This window comes from Quercus lobata, chromosome 5 (genome assembly GCF_001633185.2).
Source record: "Quercus lobata isolate SW786 chromosome 5, ValleyOak3.0 Primary Assembly, whole genome shotgun sequence".
In the NCBI taxonomy this organism is placed as follows: domain Eukaryota; kingdom Viridiplantae; phylum Streptophyta; class Magnoliopsida; order Fagales; family Fagaceae; genus Quercus; species Quercus lobata.
In genome coordinates this window covers 27,765,949-27,790,161 of record NC_044908.1, presented here as the reverse complement: position 1 = coordinate 27,790,161, position 24,213 = coordinate 27,765,949, and the positions used below count along the sequence as shown (strand labels likewise).

General features: G+C 33.3%; 2 protein-coding genes and 2 long non-coding RNA genes across 4 annotated transcripts; 1 reads left to right on the top strand and 3 right to left on the bottom strand.

Moving 5' to 3' along the window:
• Positions 1-1,284: 1,284 nt before the first annotated feature.
• Positions 1,285-2,353, bottom strand: LOC115992998 (glutamyl endopeptidase-like). The gene is made up of 3 exons (XM_031117260.1): positions 2,230-2,353; positions 2,022-2,123; positions 1,285-1,692 (listed from the first exon to the last, which is right to left on the bottom strand). Exons 1-3 carry the CDS (start codon positions 2,284-2,286, stop codon positions 1,480-1,482), a joined length of 372 nt encoding a protein of 123 aa, XP_030973120.1. The 5' UTR covers positions 2,287-2,353; the 3' UTR covers positions 1,285-1,479.
• A 4,798-nt stretch (positions 2,354-7,151) lies between these two features.
• On the top strand, positions 7,152-8,383 carry LOC115988992 (late embryogenesis abundant protein 2-like). The gene is made up of 2 exons (XM_031112634.1): positions 7,152-7,276; positions 7,785-8,383. Exons 1-2 carry the CDS (start codon positions 7,274-7,276, stop codon positions 8,133-8,135), a joined length of 354 nt encoding a protein of 117 aa, XP_030968494.1. The 5' UTR covers positions 7,152-7,273; the 3' UTR covers positions 8,136-8,383.
• LOC115988994 lies at positions 8,284-9,905 on the bottom strand. The gene is made up of 2 exons (XR_004091735.1): positions 9,020-9,905; positions 8,284-8,928 (listed from the first exon to the last, which is right to left on the bottom strand). It is a non-coding gene; the product is annotated as an uncharacterized LOC115988994 (long non-coding RNA).
• Positions 9,906-15,245: 5,340 nt separating this feature from the next.
• On the bottom strand, positions 15,246-16,324 carry LOC115992738. Its single transcript, XR_004092638.1, has 2 exons — positions 15,844-16,324; positions 15,246-15,468 (listed from the first exon to the last, which is right to left on the bottom strand). It is a non-coding gene; the product is annotated as an uncharacterized LOC115992738 (long non-coding RNA).
• Positions 16,325-24,213: the final 7,889 nt, after the last annotated feature.

Genomic DNA, 24,213 nt, shown 5'->3' with positions numbered 1-24,213 from the left:
AGTATATTTCCCAAATTTTGAAACTTTGCAATAGCAGCAACTTGTTGACCCATAAACCCATGGATCAGCTAGTCGACATTCCCTCAAAAATATTGAATTTCAATTATTATTAAACACCAAAAGTGTCTTGAGACTTCTGATAAATATTAGAAAAGAAAAACTATTGTAAGTCCATTATTAAGATTTTTTTTTTTTTTTTTAAATGTAATACTTATCTCCTGACTCTTGATTAAAGAGGCAAACTAATCTGAAAATTTGATAAGGTATTAAAGGAGTTTGGGGGGGAGGGGGGGATTATATATAAACTTCTAAGCCTCACAATTTTGACATCATTATTTTATATATATATAGCTTTAATTGAGTTTAAATTATATTCTACATTTAAATCCTTCTTTAGAATCTTATCAAACTATATTTTCATTAATAGTACAATAAATAGTTCTATATATTCTCAAGCTAAAAGTCTCATATCTTAATTGACAATTCTGGTGTTTTCTTCTGATGTTTTCAATGGGGACATCCAGGATTTAAATCCTTTCCCTCCCCATCCCCATTGTAACCATCAAATTATAAAATAAAATAAAAATCTCAATCATAACAAAAGCTTATAAATAATTACCATCATTATCAAATTTCATATTTAGAAAAATAAATAAAAGAGAAAATTTTTATTTTGTTAGAGCTTTAGCATCCAGAAGTTTAAAAAAATTGTCATTTTACTATCTAAATGACTACTTTATCCACTTTACTATCATTATACAATTCACCTAATATCTTATTTCTTATTTTTCACATCAAACCCAACACTATCTAATTTTTATGCATTTCACTCTCGTTTATCTCTCTTCCTCACCTCTCTGTCTCTCTCATCCTCTACATTCACCACCGGCACAATTAAAACAAGCTGCCACCACCACAATCAAAACCAACTACCAGTCTACCACCGTCACAATCAATACCCATCCCAAAATCAAACCCATAGACACACACAGCATATATGCTACGCATGAGCTCTTCTTTAGATCCCATCCTAAAAATAGTCTTCTGAAAGATGCTACTCAACAAGAGAAGACCGAGGTACGTACTGACTCCTTGCGAGTTATCACTTATCAGAAATTCCAAAAGAAAATCATTTTCTTATTCTTTTCTAACTCAACGCTCTAGATAAAATTTGAACAGCCATTTCGAACTTTTTATTTCGAGATAAATGAGGTGGGAATACATCCTCTTATTCGGAAAGTAGTCTATGAACCCATACAACAATTGTTGAACAATCTCACTGAATAGTGACAGATCAAAGGAATACAATTTTATTATTGATCCTTTTATGAATTAAATCATAAATATTATTACAAATTCAAGAAATTAACCAAAAGATAAGCACCACAAATTATGGAATAGCAAATTCCCATATTAGGCGCATGTCATAAAGGCGTTCGATCATATTAACCATAGTCAATTAATGATCAAAAAACACTTTCAAATCCTTGTACTTGGGTTGCTCGGATTGTTGATGTTGCTCGTGGTATTTGGGTAGCTTGGATTGTTGATGGTGCTCGCGGTATTTGGGTTGCTTGGATTGTCGGTGTTGCTTCTATTGTTGGTGCTGTTGGGGCTGTCTGTGTTCAATCCCAGTGTGTTCTTCACTGCCACTGCGGCCCCTTGCGCCATGTTCTTTACTTGCTCACCCGTCTAAAACCAAAATCACATAACAATTGAAAATAAGTGATATTATAAACTATTTGATTTTTATAACTCGATGTGTTCACTTAATATTCATATAGTACTAGAGAGGTGTAACATTTTTTATGCAACGCCCTTAACCTACCTGCCCAAAGGGGAAAAAAGTATTTCAATCAGAATATGGATACTATATATACATTGGATGTAAGACAATCAAAACCTTTATAAAATGACATGCATGTTAATATCTCTTTTGCCATAAAAAATGAAAATTACTTCCATCATTAGCCAAATTTTCACTTCCATAGTAAGACTTGAAGCAAGCTAGTATTACTTGCCTGTTGAAGGAAGTTGGTGGCTTGTCCTGTGAGGTTAGGGGAAGAGTTTTGGGCTAAGTGAGCTGCATCAGATGCCCGGTCCAGAAGCTCATCCTTCTTTACCTGTACAATATTAAGGGGAGTGATATTGACATTAAAAAAGAGAGAAGATAATAGACTAATTAAGTTTATCAAGCTTGCATAATAAGGAAGTCAGTATGGTTATCACCTGAGCTTGACCTGTGATTTCGCCTGCCTTGTTTCCAATATCCTGACGGCTTGCCATTGTATTTATTCCTTTTGATATATGAATGAATGAACCAAGTTTCAAATGAATTAAGTTTGAATTATTAGCTTGAAGAGATCGATGAATCTTATATATTGCTTGTAAGTCCCCTATTTTTACCATTTGCAACCCTCCTTGCATGCATTTACTAACACATGGCATGCACTGGTCAGTCCCTTTTTGTGAGGGACTTTGATACATATAGGAATGTTTCAAAACAAGCTGCTCAGTCACAAGAATGAGATTTCCTTGGCTTAGATCCCGGGAACTTGGGAAGAGATTTTCTCTGGTACAAATTTGTGCAGTTGATTCTACAAATTCTGACCATGTCTAATTATCTCAATCATTTGCTTAAGTGCAAGATAATGGGTTTCAAGTTTCGACCGTACAAAGAAGAAAATCTGTGATAATGTTGCTGCTTACACGTGCAAGATGCAATTCAACTTGAGTTTAGATCTTTAATTCCCATACATATAATCTTCCTTTTTTTTAGGAAAAAAAAAAAGTTGGGAGGGGCAACATGTAGTATGACTTTCCTACTTAAACGTAATTAATTGTATATAAATGATAGCAGTTCAAAATGCAAATTAAACTAGTCCAGGGGTTTGCAAACCTCGAACTTATCATAAATACAGAAAATAATAATAATAATAATAATAATAATAATAATAATAATAATATATTTTTTAAAGTCTAGTTAAAGTTGACAAAAAAAACTAATCTATCAACACATTTGTTAGCTTCTCCGTATATATATTGGACTGAAACTTGTCATACTCTAGCTAATCTTGCAATCAGAAATAAAAGCATTTAGAGGCAAATTTATATGCATCTATATCATATCAGTCTTACTTAAGCAACTTAAATTTTATATGGAGCCAAACTCCCCAGCAATATGGGATTCAAAGATTAAAAAAAAAAAAAAAAAAAAGCATCTCCAGATTGTGACTTCAAAAAAGTTCTTTAAGGTTGACATTTGTAGAGACAATTATGGTACTTGAACAATGAATTTAGTGACACAAAATATTTCATTCATAATTATTAATGTGATATATTGTTATTGACATATAATAAATATGTGTCACTAATTGAATTCATATTGCTGTAATCAGAACATTGACAATTTAATAAGCTATGAAAAAAGTAATTAAAAATTATTTTATGTCCATAGTATTGCACATTTACATTTACCACCTATTTTAATTGATTGGTTTATGTAATTGCTATAACCACATGTTATTTTTAGAAGAAGTAAAAAAAAAACAAAAAAATGAATCCAAAGTTCTAATCTTCTTTTAAACCCCAGTTTGTCTCTGGCTCTTTTTTTTGGGGTCACATAGAAATGATAATTACCCTGATTAAAGCTTCAATAGTGGTACAAATGCAGGGAAAAGAATTGTAGACTAAAATTTTAAATGGTGACTCACTATCAAATCATTTAGCTTTTAAATGAAAATTAAATATTATTAAAAGGAAAGCTGTTAAGACTTCCGCTTAAAACCTCTTTTTTTTTTCTTTTTTTTTTTTTAAATTTTAATAATTTGATAATTATGATGAGGGAAGGATATATAAATCCTAAATATCTCAATTAAAAACACTATGAAGTATCAACCAATGGAACTACAAGATTCTTAGCTTTAAATTTAATACTTGATGAATTTTAGTTCCTTAAAATGACTTAGACTGAAATTTTAGTTCTGAACTTCTATGTCATAAGTCAGAACTTCATATTATACTTGATGATCTTTTAGTTCTTTAAATGATTTGGATTCATATTAAATAAAAATTCTTTTGACCAAAGGAAAATATCTATATTCTTAAAAAATTAATCACCGTACATAAGGTTTATATTAGATGAAAAATAGTAATTCCGAGCATGTTCCAATGTAAACAACAACAATAATAAAAAAGTATATTTTTATATCTTTTTTTTTTTTTTTTGAGAAAGGTATATTTTTATATCTGTTTATACTTTCTTGATACTTACATTACATATTAATTAAGTTTAGATAACTAATCTTAGCATATGTTAGAAAATTTGATGGATTACACTTTTTGTCTAGTATAAATAATCCATTGACGTCTTAAATTGTATTTATAACAATTTTTATTGCAAATTGCATTCTAGTTAATTAACTGCTATGAATCATCATTTTATTCCACCTTAACTTCAATTCTGATTAATCCTAATTTGTTCAACTTGTTTCAATCCGTTCAAGATTCAACTAAACTCCAGCTGATATGATGCTTTGGGCAGGTAAGTGAACAAAATAATGACCTTTTTTTTCTTGGGTGTTTCTTTTTATTTTTATTTAAAAAAAAAAAAAAAAAACTTCTTACAATATGGAATTTGAATTTAACTGTTTGATTTGATATTATTTTTGTGAGAAATTTGAGCTATGGATTTTAATTCATTTTTTTATTGATTTATATTTGAAATTTGATCCTATAAAGTTAAGTTCTATGACTTATCTTGAATTAATGGGTTCCTTATTATGTAATGAGTTATATAATATATTATAAATCTCATTGTTATGAAATGATGATATTTTTTAATAATTGGTGAGGAGGATGTGAACCCTTGTACGTCGATGTTAGAATAATACTGCTAGTTGAATTACAAAATTCTTGGTGATTTTTTTATTAGATTGTTAAAAAATATATGGATAAATATGTTCCTAATCCTGTAGCTCGAACTCCCTCCCATCCATAAACCCCTAAACAACATTTAGTGTATGTGGAAGTATTTGATCTATAAGACTCTTGATAATTCTTGGCAATATGATTAAGAATGTGTATTATTCGATTTAAAAATTATATTTTGATATATGAAAAAAAAATTATGAGAGTCTGGATCATAAGTTAGGCATATTAAATAAATATTAGCGTAATGTTATATTCAGAATACTTTCACAACAGTTTCTCAAAAAAAAAATATATATTTTTACAACAAATTATAAATGACAAGTTATTACTTGCTGTTATTAATAAATAAAAAAGTAATTTTATTACCATTATTCTTAATATTAACTGTTACCATAAAATGGTAGGTCAGAATATATATTATAATATGGAAATATTTCATTTCAATTAGCTAATAGACCACCCAGCCCATTATTGACAATTTTGGCAAAAAGTGGTATCAAAATAGTTGATTTTGTTTATTATATCATAATCATGTCCAAAGATAACCTTCAAAATATAGGATAAAATATCATTTTCGTCCCTAACCTTTCACAAAAGTTTGTTTTTCGTTCCTAAATTTTGCAAAATGTTCTACTTTTTGTCCTTCCACCTATATCTGTTAGCATACGTCCTAAGTGGACTAACGGAGTGTTGATGTGGTATTGACTTAAACTAAATTATTTTATTTAAAAAAAAAAAAAAATAGACACATGGCTCACAATGATTCGCACACATGAAAACAATTTTTTAGAAGGACGAAAATATCCTTCACTCCAATTAACACAACCTAATAGAAATTTGAAATCCCTAGTATGGGATAAAAAAAAAAAAATCCCAAACCTCAATTGAAAACCCAAACACCAACTGTGAAATCCCCATTGGCAACCCCAATGGTCACCGGCAGCCCAAACCCCCCACCACTCTCTACAACCAATTCATGCTCACAAACCCACCACCCCACCAAGAAACCCAAAACCATAAACCCATATTTCACTAGTAATTATATTCAAATTCACCTCTTACACAAGTAGATCCCACTAGTAACTAATCACAAACTAATTAAGGTCGACATAGTTAGTTCCTCCCACCAACATTTTCTCACAATGACTTGGTTACTTCAACTTTCTGTGCAAATTGTTCAAGTGGGTCTTTCAAGAGTTCTTAATTCATTTATTCAACAGGTTGCAACAGTCACCAATGATTTTATTGAGAGAAATACCCATGTTGATAAAATCAAGCAAGCTAACCTGACATTAGTCTCTGAAGTTGTTGTGTGATGGAGGTAGTATGACATCGCCGTTTTGTAGGTGGGTTAGTGAAATCTATGATTGTTGTGTTTGGATTTATGGGTTTGGGTATTTTGCGTGGTGGTGGGTTTGTGAGCATGGTGGGAATAGGGTGGGTTTGGGTTGCTAGTAACTGATGGGGTTGACTATAGGGATTTCATGGTTGGGGCTTTGGGGTTTTAATTAGGGTTTGAGAATTTTGTCTTTTAGATTGAAGATTTCTATCAAGCTGTGTTAAGTGTTAATTAAGGGACTAAGAAATATTTTCATCATTTTAAAAAATAGTTTGTATGTGTGCAAATTATTGTGAGCCATGTGTCTATTTTTATTTAGAATAAAATAGTTTAGTCTAAGTTAAATATCATGTCAGCACTCCGTTAAGCCATGTAGGAAATAAACTAACAAACATAGACAGAAGGACGAAAAGTAGAACATTTTGAAAAGTTTAGAAACGAAAAACAAACTTTTGAAAGATTAGAAACGAAAAACGAATTTTTATAAAAGTTTAAGGGGGGCGAAAATGATATTTTACTCCAAGTATATTACTTGAATTGAATACAAGCACTGTAATGAACAATAGCCACGTATGTACGTAGTTAACCAAAAAGAAAAAGCCACGTACGTTTTTGAAGTAGATGCCTTCAAATTTCGAAACGTAGCCTATTGCAGTTGCAGCACGACGTGGCAACAATCCACAGGCTTGAGTTACAAATCCAATACATATTTTTTTGGATAATCACAAATCCATAACCGACGCATGAAGGCACGTGTCTCAACACGTGTCGAAGGTTGGACACATTCTATTCCTAGGCCACTGTTCTGTCATTGCAAGAGTAGGACACGTGTCGATCAAGTGCGGTACATGATATACTATAAATATACAATCCTGGGAAGCTCTCTTCTCATCACTGCAAGAAAGATTTTCTGATACAACAATCACTCAACACTTTTTATCAGTTCTCAGAAATAAGCATCAACTTCAGCTAAATAGCAATCACTACTTTTCGTAGAAGAAAATGGTATGGGGAATTGTTCTTATTTTGTGCTTATATATGGTCCCCAATGATTGTGTTGGTGTAGTTTTTTTCTTACTCATAACGATGCATCATGCAGGTTTTGTAAGTTTCCTTTATGTTAATTACTGGTTGGCAAAAAGAAAATGTTAGGATTAATGTACAATTTGGGAGCGTTCATCATGCAAAATCATAGTTATATTTGGACAACTAACATTATTCATATAGTTTTCTTCTACACATTATTTATGTAGTTCATCTAGATTCTCTTTTCTACTTACTGTTTTTGAAATTGGTTCATCTAGATTCTCTTTTCTACTTACTATTTTTGAAATTTGTTCATATAGTTTCTCTTTTTTACTTGCTGTTTTTTGAAATTGGTTTATCTAGATTCTCTTTTCTACTTGATATTTTTTTGCTCCTTTTGATCATATTATTGCCTTTATTTTTTTCTTCTTCCTTTATTTTTTTCCTGACTCTAAATTTACAGTCTTGATGTTGCTTATGTATTCAGGAGAAGACCAACCAGACAGTGGGCCAATTAGGGGATAAGGCTAGAGAGGGAAAGGACAAGGCCTATGAGACGGCCGAGGCTGCCAAAGAGAAGACCTCAAGCGCAGCCCAATCAGCCAAAGAAAAGGCCTCCCAAACTGCCGAGGCCGCGAAGGAGAAGACCTCGGAGACGGCCCAAGCGGCCCGCGGGAAATCCGAGGCCGGCAAGGTGGAGACCGGTGGGATAATCCAGAAGACTGGGGATCAAGTGAAGAGCATGGCCCAAGGTGCACAGAACATGGCCCAAGGTGCACTAGATGCTGTGAAGCACACTGCTGGCATTGGCACAGAAGATGGGAATGCAAAGAAATGAAAGAATACTAACTCCCCTCACCCCAAAGAGGGGTATTAAAAGGACTAGATTGGGGAGGTAGTGTTGGTAATAAGACCTTGTTGCCACTTTGTTTATGGTTCTGTGATTTCAGTGTTTATTTTGTTGTTGGGCATGCTTTTTAATCATGTCCTAGTCCCTTTCCTTTTCAGAGGCAAGGGGTGTTTCTATTTGGGTTTTTAATGTAATTTTAAATTAAAAGAAATGAAATTATGCATTATTGGTTTTCACTCTCCTTCAAGTGTAAACTAGAATCAAATCCGTGGTCACAAGCTTAAGAAAAGGAGCAAATTATTTGCACTTTCTAGTACCTTTGCTTGTTCATTTCTCTTATTTGGCAATATGCGTCTTTTTGGGTGCAAGTAGAATATGAGAATTCCCAAATCCTAGGAGATGCACTCTGGGAAATAGAAGAAACAGATATCAGTGGAATTAGAAAAGGAAAACAATTTCTGTGACGTATTTCAATTCAAAAATCCCATATATAATGCTCTTCATATATAGCACATTGGAAGCGGGTCGAGTGAGAAGGTGAGGTGGAAAATAATATGGTGACTGAAACAGATTCTGTAAGAAAACGTGAGAGGCTAAAAAGAGGACCATGTTCAAACTCAAGTTAACAAATGCAAGTTCCCAAGGAAAAAAACGCAAAGAAGAGGGCGGACCATGTTCAAACTCAAAACTATATAATCTACTTCAGATTCAAACGGCGGAGGTTGTGTTCCAGCCTGCCTAACATAATGAACACCGAGTAATGCATGTTCCAAATTAAAGCCTGCAAACAGAGAGTAGAGTAATTGGAGAAAACCAATATAGATGGAAGAAACAACATGGTGTTTAAATAAATTAAAAATGAACTTAATAACCTATTGGAAGAGGAAGAAATAGCGTGTGGAAATAGATGTCCCATATTAGATGGCTTAAGGAAGGTGATCATAACACATGGTATTTTCATGCAAGGACTAGCCAAAGAAGAAGAAGAAATGCAATCCACAGACTTAAGAGATCATATCGATTTATGGTATGAGACGGCGGAAGACAGTGCACATATTACCTCAGATTAATTTCAATCCCTCTATTAAATATCTTGTAGATATTTGAGTCTTTGTAGATATTTGTTAAAGCATAAAATATCTTGTAGATATTAGTTTAGTAGTTCTATATTGTAGTTTGTATATAAAAGTGCTCAGCTACAGTAGCATAGAGTTGTAGTGCATTAAACGGGTGTAGTTTACCGAGCACACTTAGTAAGGTATCTGGCACTTATAATGTTTGTATTGGTTGACTTCATTGTTGGTCAGTTGGTGGTTACTCTGTTTCTGATATGTAAGGAAGCAGTCAGATATTTATATATACGAAATCATTCACAACAATTTCCCTCTCTTTTCCTTCTCTCTCTCTATGTGTGATTCCACATTGTAGGAGCTTCAAGCTTGTGTCTGATTTCAACACCCTCTTTATTAGTGCTCGGTCCTGAAACTAATGTCCTATCAAAGGGACGGTTGAAAGACGTGATGGAGGACATGAACAACAAACTCTTGCAGGATTTCAAAGCCTTAAAACAAATGCACCCAAATACCTCACCTGGTCCTGACAATGTCCCCATTTTTCTTCCAAAAGTATTGGCCCATTATTGGTAATTCCATTTCCCTTGCAGTTCTTGAAACATTAAATTTTGGTCATTTTCCTAATGAGTTTAACTACACAAACATTGTTTTAATTCCAAAAACAAAAAATCCAAAACTAATTCAAGAGTTTAGGCCAATTAGTTTTTGCAATGTGATTTACTCATGGTTTTAAAAATCAGTAGAGTCTCAAAACTGAAAAAGCTCAGTTCCCAACTTTTATTAATTATTGACTAGTTTTGGTTGGTTTTTGGGGGGTTTTTATTGGACTAAACTGGAGCCTGGATCTCGTTGAATCGGCCTGTCCGGTCCAGATTTTAAAATTATGGATTTGTAAGTTAATGTCCAAATGTACCAGTAATAGATCAAATATGTTCTTCCCCTTATCATCTCTGTCAATAAAAAAGCTTTCACTCCTAAATGCCTATCACATATAATGTTTTAATAGCTATAGAAGCTCTTTATTGTATGAACTACAAATATAGAGGTCGGGAGGGTAATATTGTTCTTAAACTTAACATGAGTTAGGCCTATGGTAGGATTGAGTGGGATTTTGTTGAAAAAAATATGTTGACTTTAGGCCTTCACGAAGGATGGATTCTTCTGATTAAGAAATGTATTAAGTGTCACTTATTCAGTAGTGATCAATGGAGAGCCTAAAGGTCATATTATTCCATCAAGGGGAATCTGTCAAGAAGAACCGTTATCACCATACCTCTTTCTTACATTTGCATAAAGTCTTTCACCTATGTTGAGAGCAGCTGCGGTGGATGGTAGCCTCTATGGCCTATCCATCTACTCAAGAGGCCCAAAATTGTCTCACCTATTCTTTGGAGAAAAAAGTTTCATGTATTGCGAAGCAACTATGGAGGATTGCACCCAAATTTGAAAAATATCTTGGCACAATATAAACAAGCAGCAAGACAAAAAGGTCAACTTGAATAAATCTACCATTTACTTTAGCAAAAGCTGTGATGATGGCACCAAAGAGGCTCTAAAGAATTTCCTGGGGGTTACTTTATCTTGGGAGGATGATAAGTATTTAGGACTACCTCTGGTTACCCACAGTCTAAACGGAAAGCCTTTCAATACATTAAGGAGTGAGTTTGGAAAAGGATTCAAGGTTGGAAGGGTGTCTTCTTATCTCAAGCTAGCAAGGAAATCCTCTGTAGCTCAAGTGTGCTGGCCTATGCAATGAGCCTCTAGAAATTCCCTAAAAAGCTTTGTACTGAATTAATTCCCTCTATAGCAACTTTTGGTGGGGTCAACAGAGGGATGAGCATCGAATTCTGGTTGAGATGGAATACAATGTGCAAGCCAAAATTGCAAAGAGGTATGGTATTCCGAGAGATTTAATTGTTTAATTAAGCAATATTTGCTAAGCAATGTTGGAGGATTATCACTAGCCCGAATAGCTTGGCTACAAGAATTTTGAAGTCAAGGTACTTTCCAAACTCATCATTCATGGAAGTCAATTTGGGTCATTCTCATTCTCCTATTTGGTGGAGCTTGATGGAGGCGAAACATTTCATTTTATTTGGTATTTTGGTAGTAGGTTGAGAGTGAAAAGTGCCTACAAGGTGGCTTACAAGAGTGCCAACAGCCCTTACATTCAATATGTGAGTGACCTTTAGATCTGATATAGCCGACTTCTTGCCCTTAGAAGTTGAAATTATACAGGTTATAAATCCATATAAATTAATCTAGGCAGCCAACAAAAATGGTAAATTCTCTGAAGAGTGCCTACAAGGTGGCTTATCAAAATAAATGAGCTGCCGTGGATGGTTTTAGCTCTCACGATTTAGAAGAAGGTGGCTTATGGAAGGTTATTCGAGCGTTTCCAGTTCCAAATAAATTTTACTTATTGTGTGGAGGCTTTCACAATATCTTGCCCACTTTAACAAACTTAATGCGAAAGGAAGGTGTCCATGTTGCAAGCTAAATGAAGAGCGTATGAGTCATGTCTTTTACAACTGTGACATTTCCAAAGAAGTTTGGTATGTTCTACAGAACCATCTTCAAAAAGTTCCTCCACCAATCCAAGACATGAAGGCCTTTATCTACAGCTTGAGCAACAACCCCCATCCTAATGACATTCGTCTTATTGCTTTCTCATTGTTAAAACTTTGGACAGCTCAAAATGTATTCCGGATTGAAAACAAAAATGACAGTCTGGGTATCATTATGCAGAGCATCTTGAATTATGTTGAAGAGCTTAATGGGTTGGAAGAGGGCACATTTGATGTCCCTTGACAAATCTTACATTATTGGCAACCACCTAAGTAGTGGCAGAGCCAAGCATTTGATTTTGGGGTGCGGAACAAAAAAAAAAAAATGATGATTATTATTTTTCCTCTATATATACATTAGTTAAAATAATAATGTTACCATATTTTTTTCTCAATAAGAATGAATCAATAAATTTTAACTTTCCTATAAACCTTGATTTTTAAATTAAATTATAACTCATTAAGCATTATGACTAAGATATAACAAAACTACTAGTCCATTAAAGATTGCTAAAAAAGAGTAAACAAATAAACACTTCATGCACACAAAAATATAATCAAATATGAAATAACAAATTACACATTATACTATTATACTTTCATTTTGTGGGTAATTATAGGTTCATTTTGTACTATTAATATAAATATTACATTGTAGACTAAATTAATTTGTACAATATTGTACACATTTACTTAGTGTGTAATTGAGACTAGCTTATAAATTAACTTTTTGCTTTTTAATTTTCATGCACCGTTTTTTAAAACCTTTTTAAACAAAACTTCATTTTTTCTCAATGTTTTTCACATTTTTTAAATACAAGTATACTTTAACACACTTTTAGTAAAAAAATAAATAAGTTGTTCTAAAATGGATATATTATAATATAAACTAAAATTTTTCCTTATTTTATGTCTATTATATATATATTATCAGCTTCAATAATCGTATATTATATTAATATATTATTAATATGCTTATTAATTTAATGACAAATAACGAGTAGAAGAAACTAGAAAGGTCATACCGAAGAGAATCACTTTTATTTTTGAAGACGAGTTGAAGTGTCCATACATGTGTATGACTTTGAAACACGGAAAAAATACTCATACACCCCCTAAACTTTTAACCACTGGCCAAAACACCCCCTAAACTATTATGTCGACCAATATACTCCTTAAACTATAAATACCTGTCAAATCAGTACTTCAGTTAGTCTATTGTTAAAACACTAAAAGAATAAGCATGTGAGATGCAAGTGTTCCCCACTTCTCCACAAAACAAATTCAATAACACGATAGAGAACAGAGACCTCTGACCGACAGAAAAGAGAGAGAGAGGTGGTAGAATCAGAGCCACCGTAGAGCTTCCCTCCATCGTCTTGCTGCACTTGTCCTGGCAGTGCCTTGGTGGTTCAACCGCACCATTCAAGAACCTAGCACCTGGGTTTTTTTTTTTTTTTTTTTTTTCCCTTTCATTCTTTCCCTGAGTTTAAATCCACAAAGAAACTCTTTTTCTTTTTTAATATCCATGTGCGAATTTCTATAGTAGAAATTCTTGGTTTGGTTTTATTCTTGGGTTGGTTTTATTCTTGTTTGTTCGATTTTTTGAGGTTCTACATAGCTGTTGCTTTTGACCATGTCATAGAGCTATTTGATTAAATGCCTGTGTGAGATATGGCTACTGCATTATCTTAGACTTAGAGGATATGGTGGCTGTTTCCTCACACTTAGTATTGGCTAGAATAATTGTTTTAGATTATTTAGTGTCAATTTGCAGATCATAAGACAGATGCATTATTTTAAGAGCTCAAGTCCAAGTTGTTAAAATCAGATTCCACCTTTGGGGTCATTGAGTGTTGCTTTTGAGTATGCCATAGAACTGTTTGACATTGGCAGGAGTGGTCATATTAGAAGCTATGGTCTATTTATCAGTTGTGGTCTATTAGAATAATAGATAAATAGGCACTTGAACTTATGGTTTTTACATATAGCAGTGATGTACATCTCTTGCAAGGTGAATTTTAGTAGTTTTATTTGTGTATGTTTATGCATGTATTGTTCTGATGGATATGAGGTCTGGTGCTTTTTAGCTTGCATGCCCACTCTATTGTTGAGATGTTTAAGCAGGAGATGAAATTGTTGTCTTTCACTTGTGATGTTGTTGATATTAATGAATCGACTTTCCATAAGATAATACCAGAGTGCTTCATTTCTTTTCAAACATATTTGCTTTTCTTTTCTTAATCTTTATATGCAGAAATATTGATGCAATTGTGGGTCACAGTCCTGTGTATGAGAGGGATGAGGCCATGGGATGAAGAGAAGAGGAAAACACAATTTAGACTGCAATTTAGCGAGCTTGCCGATAGGTGATTTTTTAGCACGGTGTATATATTGTTTGATGTGTTGGCAATCTAGTTGCTAATTATTTGACTCTTTATTGGCCATTAATTTGCAATGAATTATATTCTCCATACTGTTTTATTTAAATAAGTAGACTGGTAAAAATCACTAGCTTTAAGGGAATAGTTTAGCTTATGGATGAGGAGTTTAGTGTATTTTTTCCCTATTTCTATATTGTTCTTTTTTTTCCTAGCTCTTTCTATTAAGCTTCTTGTTAATTTTGTACTGCATCCATGGATGAACGTCTAGTTTTACTCCCTACAAATGCACCTTTTATGCCAAATGTACCACCCTCAAAATCGTCTGCATCCAGTGCTTAGGCTACTCTTGCAAAGCCCTTATCTGCCACTGGGACTAGTACACTTCAGCTCAGTTCATCTCGTGTAAAATGTTCAAACTACATTGTCTATGATTCCGATGATTACTTAGATCGAGATATTGATGAGATTGCAGATGCTATGGCTACTGTGTCCAAACCGTCTACATCCGTGCTGCACAACCTACATTATCTGATATGATGGATCTACTGTAGCAGATTCTGCCTTGCTTACATCAGATTCTACATTGCCTAAATTGTATTGAACAAGATATTAAAGAGATTAAGGAACACCAGGAGTTAGGAGTTGATAATTTAGTGATGTACTTATGTTCTTTGTGAACTTGCTGGTTTTTGTACCTTGTGAACTTTGATGCTTAGTTATGACAGTCTGTTTTTGTATTTAAAACATACTGTATTTTATACTCCTTGCTTCTTGTAGGTTCTGAATATTGTAAATATACGTATCAATTTCTTTCAAACTTTTCTTTTTTCTTGATTTGCTCATAAAATTACGAAGAATTTAATATTCTTTTGCCCAACTGCCACTTTTATATACTTCCATGTAACTTTTAGGTGACCATGTTATTATTGACATGTAATCATGCAAGCAAAGCAATTTTTATGAATGATTGAATGGTCGCATGCTATGTAACTTAATTATTTCTTTTCATGGTGTAGGAATAAAAGTATTGGGGTGTCCCTCAGAGAAAAGAATTCAAGGTTTTTTTTTTTTTTGGGAGCTAAGAATGATAGAAAACCTTTATTAGACGGTAAACGAAAGATACAAGTAAAGCTAGATAAGAACTAGCACTGGGGGGAACATCAACTAAACATTCACACTAAAACCACCCACACTAAAGCACCAGTCCTCTCTATTCTCTTTGCGCTGCCATTAAACGCTGATATTCCTCCAACAATCCATTAGCACTTTCAAAAATAAACTTCGGGTGAACCTAGACCTGCACAAAATAGAACCGAAATAAACTTCGGGTGAACCTGGACTTGCACAAAATAATGCATCTGTCTTATGATCTGCAAATTGAAATCTAAAACAATTATTCATGTGATGAAACAGCCACCATATCCTCTAAGTTTAAGATAATGCAGTAGCCATATCTCACACAGGCATTTAATCAAACAGTTCTATGGCATAATCAAAAGCAACAGCTCTATAGAACCTCAAAAAATCAAACAAACAAGAAAAACACCAACCCAAGAATAAAACCAAACAAAGAATTTCTACTATAGAAATTCGCACATGGATATTAAAAAAGAAAAAGAGTTTCTTTGTGGATTTAAACTCAGGGAAAGAATGAAAGGGAAAAAAAATATACCAGGTGCTGGGTTCTTGAACGGTGCGGCTGAACCACCAAGGCACTGCCGGGACAAGTGCAGCAAGACGGTGGAGGGAAGCTCTGCGGTGGCTCTGATTCTACCACCTCTCTCTCTCTCTTTTCTGTCGGTCAGAGGTCTCTCCTCTCTATCGTGTTATTGAATTTGTTTTGTGGAGAAGTGGGGAACACGTGCATCTCAGATGCTTATATTTTGTTAGTGTTTTAACGTTAGACTAACTGAAGTGCTGATTTGATAGGGATTTATAGTTTAAGGAGTTATGGAGTAAATTGGTCGACATAATAGTTCAGGGGTGTTTTGACCAGTGGTTAAAAGTTTAGGGAGTGTGTATGGTCATTTTTCCCTTGAAACACTTATAACCCCAAATCTATAGAAAAAATGTTGTCTTGGGCCGTGGAATGAAAGAGTAAAAGCATGAAAAGAAAAGAAAGAAAACAGCAGACCAAAGTCACCAGACCAACTAAGAAATCAAAAAGAGAGGAGAGAGAGGAGTCAAAGCCCAGATACAAAATCTGTAAGAGTCTGGTGCTGCCGTGACTGTTAAGTTGAGTAATTTATTAAGGATGAAGAATGAGATCTTCCCGTTGAACTCCAGAGTAAGCCATTGAGTTTTTTCAATGAGGTTGGAGCAAATTAAAACTAGATTTTGTTCATTCTTTTTATTTTATTTTATTATTATTATGGATAATTGTTAAAATAATTTTGTGCAGTGCTTATCATCAGTGTTTGATTGTCCAATTAATTAGCTTGGTGATAAATTTGTATAGGATTTTAATCCTATTTAAATGAATCTAAAGTATAAAATTTTGTTGAACCGAGTTGGGGGCCGGGGGGGGGTGGGGGGTTGAAAAAGTTAAAATGGTATGGATATATATATATATATATATACTGGCTTAAAAAGAAAAAGAAAAAAGGGGGGGATCATGGCCCCTATAGCCTCAACGTGGCTCTGGCACTGCACCCAAGGCAAATTGGTACAAAGTTAATAATGAAGGGGCTTTATTTATTTATTTATTTTTTGATAGGAGAAGGAGCTTTATTCAAACCCTTAAATGCTTTTTTTTTTTTTTTTTTTTTTTTTCATCAAACCCTTAAATGCTCTAGGAATTAGCATGGTGATACGAAATACTACAATCTTCTAATGGTATCTATATCTCTTCAATTTAATCAGAGTTGAAGTGTAGAAGAAATAGAAGCAAATGCAGTGTTTATGGTCATCAAACTTGCTCTGAAAATCAACTTCGTTGGCATCATCTTGGGGGGAGACAATATAATCATGGGAAATGTTAACGGAAGCCTAAGAGTATTGGTTTAGGAACTATTTTAAGAAACTTTTATAGGAAAAGAAAAAAGCAATTTAATTATTTTGACGACTTTTTATATTTTCTATGAAAGTGGTGTCAAAATTTTCCTAAAATAATTTATTAACAATTACCCTAAATGCACCCGTTAACATGACCATATAATCATCACCTAGGGGTTGAAGAATGGCAAAAATGATGATGCAAGCTTCAGTCAAATTCTATAAGAAGTTAGAGCTCTCCTAAGTCATATTCGCTATGTTTCCATCTCACATACTCGATGCAAAGGCAGTTGAAAAACCCTTAGCTAGCCAAGTATGCCAAGAATATTAGTCAAGAAGCAATTAATATTAAGGACGAACCAGAGTTTCCTAAAGATGTTATGAGTAAAGATAGAGCATTTTGTCCTTGATTTTATAAGTAAACCTGTTGTAGTCCATTTCCTTCATTAATAAAATTTTGAATCTTCTAGTATTAAAAAAACAAAGATATTCAAAAGATGTAGACCAAAAATTATTAGGTTTTATGCCATCGATGTAACAACCTCCTAACCTTTTTTTTATTAAGTAATGACTAGTTCTTTTTTCCTAGCACCAGAAAAGAAAAGAAAAAGCTTCACCAAAGATTTTTTATTTCCGATTCTGACCCTTAAGTAGTCAATAAAATGTAAGATGCCATACAAGAATATCTATTAAGTTAGGATAAAATGTAAAAGTATTCCCCCAAAAATTTGGGTCAAAATTGAATGACACTTAAGTAATTTAACAATGCTCCAATGGCATACTCCATCAAGTTTGAAAAAGAACTTTTTTGTTACTTTGTTTTCCCAAATTTGGGCTTTCTAAATTTAGATTTTAAAATGCCATAATTACTTTGTTTTTTCAAATGAAAATTAGGAGAACTTACCCTATGGTGAAGAAACTCAAATCGAATAGGGATGTCACTAATGTGAAGGAGGCCGTGATGTGGGAGAAATAAAGAAAAAATTGAGATTTGCAATTCAATTTTTAAGGATGAAATAATAGCTCAAGAGATTTGCATGACAAAAAAAATATTTCATGTCAAAACTAACTATTTAAGTCCAGGTGTTTGTATTTTTAGGTAGTGAATAGCGAATGCAATAACATTTTTAACCTTAAAAGAGTTTAATGAGGTATAGAATCCTCTGACAACATACCCCATCAGGTTTGAAATTATCATAAGAATTAAAAGAACATTTTGGTCACTTTGTTTTGTCAAATTTGAACTTTTAAAAAATAAATTTTGAAAACATCATAGTTACTAGTTGATTATGCTTGAGGTAGATGTTAGTAACACATAAAGGATGTGCATGAGCAAGAAAAATAAGGCATGAAGTTTGTAAAGCCTTAGTGTACAACAATACTTGAGACTGTTATTGAGTTAATCGTGACTATTGTTGTAACATTAGTGTTGTTTTGGTTTGTTTAGTTATAATTGTTTGGATTTACATATGACTATTATTGCATTCTTTGTTCATATGGTACTTTTTAGCTTCCCATAATTGAGATATGGAATCCAATTTCTTTCAATAAAAAGGAGTAAGATCTTATAGAACTATATTGAAGAGTTCTTCAAGTCATATAATTAATGTTTATGTTTACATCTATGTTTGTCATATACTTTGAAGTTAAATTTTTCCACATTATGTTTATGTCTATGGTTGTTTTCTACTTTGAAATTAGAAGCCCATGACCATATTCTTCTTCTGCATGTATGCCTCACTAACCAAAACACAAATTCTCTTCTCTTAACTACTCCTTTTTTTTTAAAATACATCCAACAAATCCCACGTCTTACATTTACATAAAAATTGAATATTGATTATAGTATTTGATAATATATGGCTCTCGAAGAAGAATTTACTTTCTCATGGAGCCATTGAGATGACTTAGTGGGTAGTCTCAGTATTATAACTATTTGTAAAACTGAAAATACATTAGTACACTCGCGCATCAACCTTCAAGCCCGTTATGAAGGAATCATTCAAACACAACTCATTCAAACACAACTCAAAATCTTCTTTTATATAGAAGATAGCCCCTCCAATCACACTTGGAAAAAAAAATTGAAGGTTATCAATGTGAAAAAACATGGTATATATATATAAAAGAACTATGAGTTTTGAGGAATTGAAAAAACAAATACCTATATGAAAACAATATATTAACTCAAAGAAGCCTGAACTTATTGCCAAAAGAAATAAATAAGGGTTCTTAAACATCGATTGAAAAAAAATAATTCAAATGAATTCATCACCATTTTGGTAAAAATTAATTTCAAGGATATCATATTAATAATAATACCTAGTATATAAAGACATATAAGTTGATGATGAACTCACCCAACTACTATAAATGTTTGGGTTAATAGGTACAATTCAACGGTGTGTGAATGATTTGTTTTAATTTTTTTAAATTAAATTGTTAAGAAGCTTGGGTTAAGAAAAAAAACTGGTTTTTTTAGCTCAATCTAGAAGAGAAAGAGAGATAGAGATGGAACTGAATTAACCAATTCAAAAGTAAAATTCGTGGCCCGGATATGGATTGATTGAACAATTCAAAGAAAAAACTGAATTATTATTTTGTATTGGTCCCTTTTAATTTTAAGCTGAATTTGATTATAAATAATTTTTTTATTTACTATTTTTAAATATTTACTTCTATCTACTAACTATATAAAAAGATTGAATAACTTTTCTACGGTATTTTGGGTTTAGTGTAGTTTTTGTCTTTTATTGAAGTTTGGTTTAGTACAATTTTGTCTTTTATTGGTCCAAAAAGGCGAGTTTGGATGAGAAAGAAAAAAAATTGTTATGTTTATAACATTTTCACAACATTTTCACAGTTAATGTTGCTAGAGGTAGCCATCAACAGCAAATAAAGGATTTGCATAAGCATTAGAGAAAGGATGCGTTAAGTTTGAAATGTGTTAGTGGACAATATACATAATACTATTATTGAGCTAGTCGTGAATATTGTTGTAACATTAGTGTTATTTCGATTTGTTTAGTTATAATTGTTTGGATTTACGCAAAACTATTATCACATTCTTTGTTCATTTAGTACTTTTTTAGCTTCCTATATTTGAGAAAATAAATCCAATTTTTTTCCATAAAAAATGTTATGATCTTATACGTGTAACCATACTGTACAGTACTTAAAATTATATAATGTTTATGTTTGTTTTATACTTTGAAATTGGATTTTACCAGTTGATGTTGCCTGATGTAGATGTTAGTAACACATAAAGGATGTGCATGAGCATGAGAAATAAGGCATGAAGTTTGTAAAGTCTGAGTGTACAATAATACATGAGATTGTTATTGAGTTAGTTGTGACTATTGTTGTAACATTAGTGTTGTTTTGGTTTGTTGAGTTATATTTGTTTGGATTTACATAAGACTATTATCGTATTCTTTGTTCTTACAGTACTTTTTAGATCCCATAATTGAGATATGAAATCCAATTTCTTTCAATAAAATGGATTAAGATCTTATGGAAGTAACTATATTGAAGAGTTCTTCAAATCATATAATGTTTATGTTTACGTCTATGTTTGTCTTATACTTTGAAATTAGATTTTCCCACATAATGTTTATGTTTATGATTGTTATCTACTTTGAAATTAGAAGCCCATGGCCATATTCTTCTTTTACATGTATGCCTCATTAACCAAAACACAAATTCTCTTCTGTTAGATACTCTTTCTTATAACAATACATCTAACAAATCCCACATTTACATAAAAATATAATATTGATTATCGTATTTGATATTATATGACTCTCAAAGAAGAATTTACTTTCTCATGGAGCCATTGAGGTGACTTAGTGGGTAGTCTCGGCATTATAACTATTTGTAAAACTAAAACTACACCAGTACACTCATGCATCAGCCTTCAAGCCTATTGTGCAATACATAAGGACTTCAAAAAACACAATCTCATTCAAACCCAACTCAGAATCCTCTTTTAAATAGATGATAGCCCCTCCAATCGCACCTGAATTTTTTTTTTTTTTTTTTTTAAGGTTATCAATGTGAAGAAACATGGTGTGTATATATATATATATATATATATATATATATATATAGAAAAACTACAAGTCTTGAAAAAAAAAGAAAAAAAACTGTATGAAAATTATAGTTTAACTCGGAGAAGCCTAAACTTATTGCCAGAAGTTATAAACAAGGGTTCTTAAACATCGTTTGAAAAAAAAAATTCAAATGAATTCATCACCATTTTGGTAAAAATTAATTTCAAGCATATCAAATTAATAGTAGTACCTAGTATATAAAAACATATAAGTTGATGATGAACTTACCCAACTCCTATAAATGTTTGGGTTAACAGGTACAATTCAACGATGTGTGAATGATTTGTTTTATTTTTTTATTTTTTGAAATTGTTAAGAAGTTTAGGTTAAGGAGAAGACTCTAGTTTTTTTAGCTTGATCTAGAAGAGAAAGAGAGATAGAGATGGAATTGAATTGACCAATTCAAAAGTGAAATCCATGGCCCGGATACAAATTGATTGAACAATTCAACGAAAAATTGAATTATCATTTTGTGCTAGTCCCTTTTAATTTTATGCTAAATTTCATTATAAATAATTATTTATTTATTATTTTTAAATATCTACTTTTATCTACTAACTATATAAAAAGATTAAATAGCTTTTCTACAGTAAGTTTGGTTTAGTGTGGTTTCTGTCTTTTATTGAAGCTTGGTTTAGTATAATTTTTGTCTTTTATTGATCCAAAACGGCGAGTTTGGATGAGAGAAAAAAAAAATTTATTTTTATAACATTTTCACAACAATGTTTAGGAAAAGGAAAAGAAGAAGAAGAGATTGAGCATATACCTAAGTAGTAAGGGAAGGCATGGGGCGGGTGATGTTGAATTCCTCATAGCCCAATCTATCAAGGAGCCGCCCGGTGTTGGGAACACCACTCCCCCACAAGTTATACTCAGCATCGGTCATGGAGTGTGGCGCAAACATGAACCCTGAAGGATCCATCGAAATTTGTGGGTCATCTCTACCCACCAATTGACACCACACTCGCTCCACCAAACAGAATTGCCCACAAGCCATAGGTTAGATACAAAATGGTACAGTTTGCAAGATGACAATTTGCAAGATTATACAGTTTGCAAGATTACAAGCTACAAATGAAAATACAAGAGATGGAAAGAGAACTAACTTCAAGGAGCTTCCAAGGCACTACAAGCTGCCGCAAGGTGCCCCAACTAAGAGTATCAAGGGTAGAGTAAAGATAGGCAAGACATGTCTGGCCCTAGTTGGCCCTCTATGCATTTGGAAAGTCGTGAAAGAGGGTCAACCACCTTAAGGACACCGTTTGCACACCATTGGTGAAGAGATAAGCTCCCAACAAATGGAGAAGAAAAGCCTTAGCCATTCGGACACACTGCTCCGTAGTCCTTTATGGGAGGAGCATGTAATCCGACACCAAGTCAAAGTAGCAGATGGTCTCAGTGGAGTACTTCCTCCCCAACATGTCAAGACCCAGCTGGATGCCAGACATGCCATCTAAATTAATGATGGCCACTTCGAAGCTCAAGCCGGTCATGCGTTAGAAGTCATAAGAAGTCATCGTTATCTCCCACTCAACAATATGGAAGGTATGAGTAGTATCCCACCACCTCTCGATGAGGCATTACACCAAAGTAGCACTTGCCGACCTTTCTGGTAGAAGGCTAAGGATAGGCTTAAAGCTTGCTTCCTTGATGTAAGCCCTGGTTTCAGGAACAAGGAGGTTGTACCACTCCACCACCATGTTGGTGTTTCCCCTACCAGCATAAGGGGATGAGGATTGCAAAAGAAGGAGATATCATTAGATTCTCGATTCAAGTGAAAATGATGAAAAATGATGTTTTTGATACGAGAATAAAGATAAAAAGAAGGATGTGGTGATGTTTAAGTGCAAAAATGACAAAAAGGGGTGTTAGGATTGCATATAGAAGTGAAACAATGGAAAAAGAAGTGAAAATGGACAAAGTGAGGGCTCTGCCAAGTGTCTCCCATACGCGAGTCAAGGCCCACGTATGCAGATAGGACCCCACGTATGCAGGCTAGAATCCATGTACACAAAGCCTCAAGAATAGACCTACGTACGCAAGAACAGAGCTGTGTACGCATAAGTTCAAGCTGCGTACGCAGGCTCGAGCCCATGCATTCAGAAGCACAAACAGGAAGTGTCCTTCAATATTTTCAAACATATATCATCCAAAGTCATTCCTAAACATGTTCCTACCCCTCCTAATGTGTCAAGTTTTCATCTAAACCCATCCTATAACAAAACCGAAGCATTTACATGGCCAAAAACACACCAAAACAAAAGATCAAAGAGAAACTTGAAAATGAGAAAAGTTTGAAAACTTACAAATTTAGTCATAGGGATGTGATTCTCTGGCCGGTATGTCAATGAAGGAGGCTTCATCAATCTCACTACTCCACTCCAATGGGTGAGGAAAAATGCATTGGAGGAAAGGAAGTATGAAGTCGTCTTGGCCTTGGGTGCCATTGAAGGAGATGAAGGGAGTCTAAAGAGAAAATGAGAGAATGAGGGAGTTTGGAGAGAATGGGAGAATTAGATGATGTGAGAAAAAGAGAGAAGAGGGAAGTTTTTGTAGAGAAAAAAGGGGAAGTTGAAGAGTTATGAAAAGATGAGAGAGATGAAGAGAATGAAGAAGAAAAGGAAACAATTGGTAACTATTGGGAAAATGAAAAGGCGGGAACGCATCTGATGGCTAAACTACGTGTAGTTTAGGCCTCACCACTAAACGACATGTAGTTTAGTCATGAAAAGTAAAAAATTTAATAAATAAATAAATAAATAAAAATAAAAATTTCAAGACTGCCCCAATTAGGCACAAAGAACACTAAATTCAAGATTCCCCCAATGAAGCATGTACATCCCAAAACCATTTCCAACAGATCACATAAATTCAAGAACACTATCCTCGATAAGGAGGTAGAAGATTTTTCCCTAGTGAATCAAGCATATCTAGCC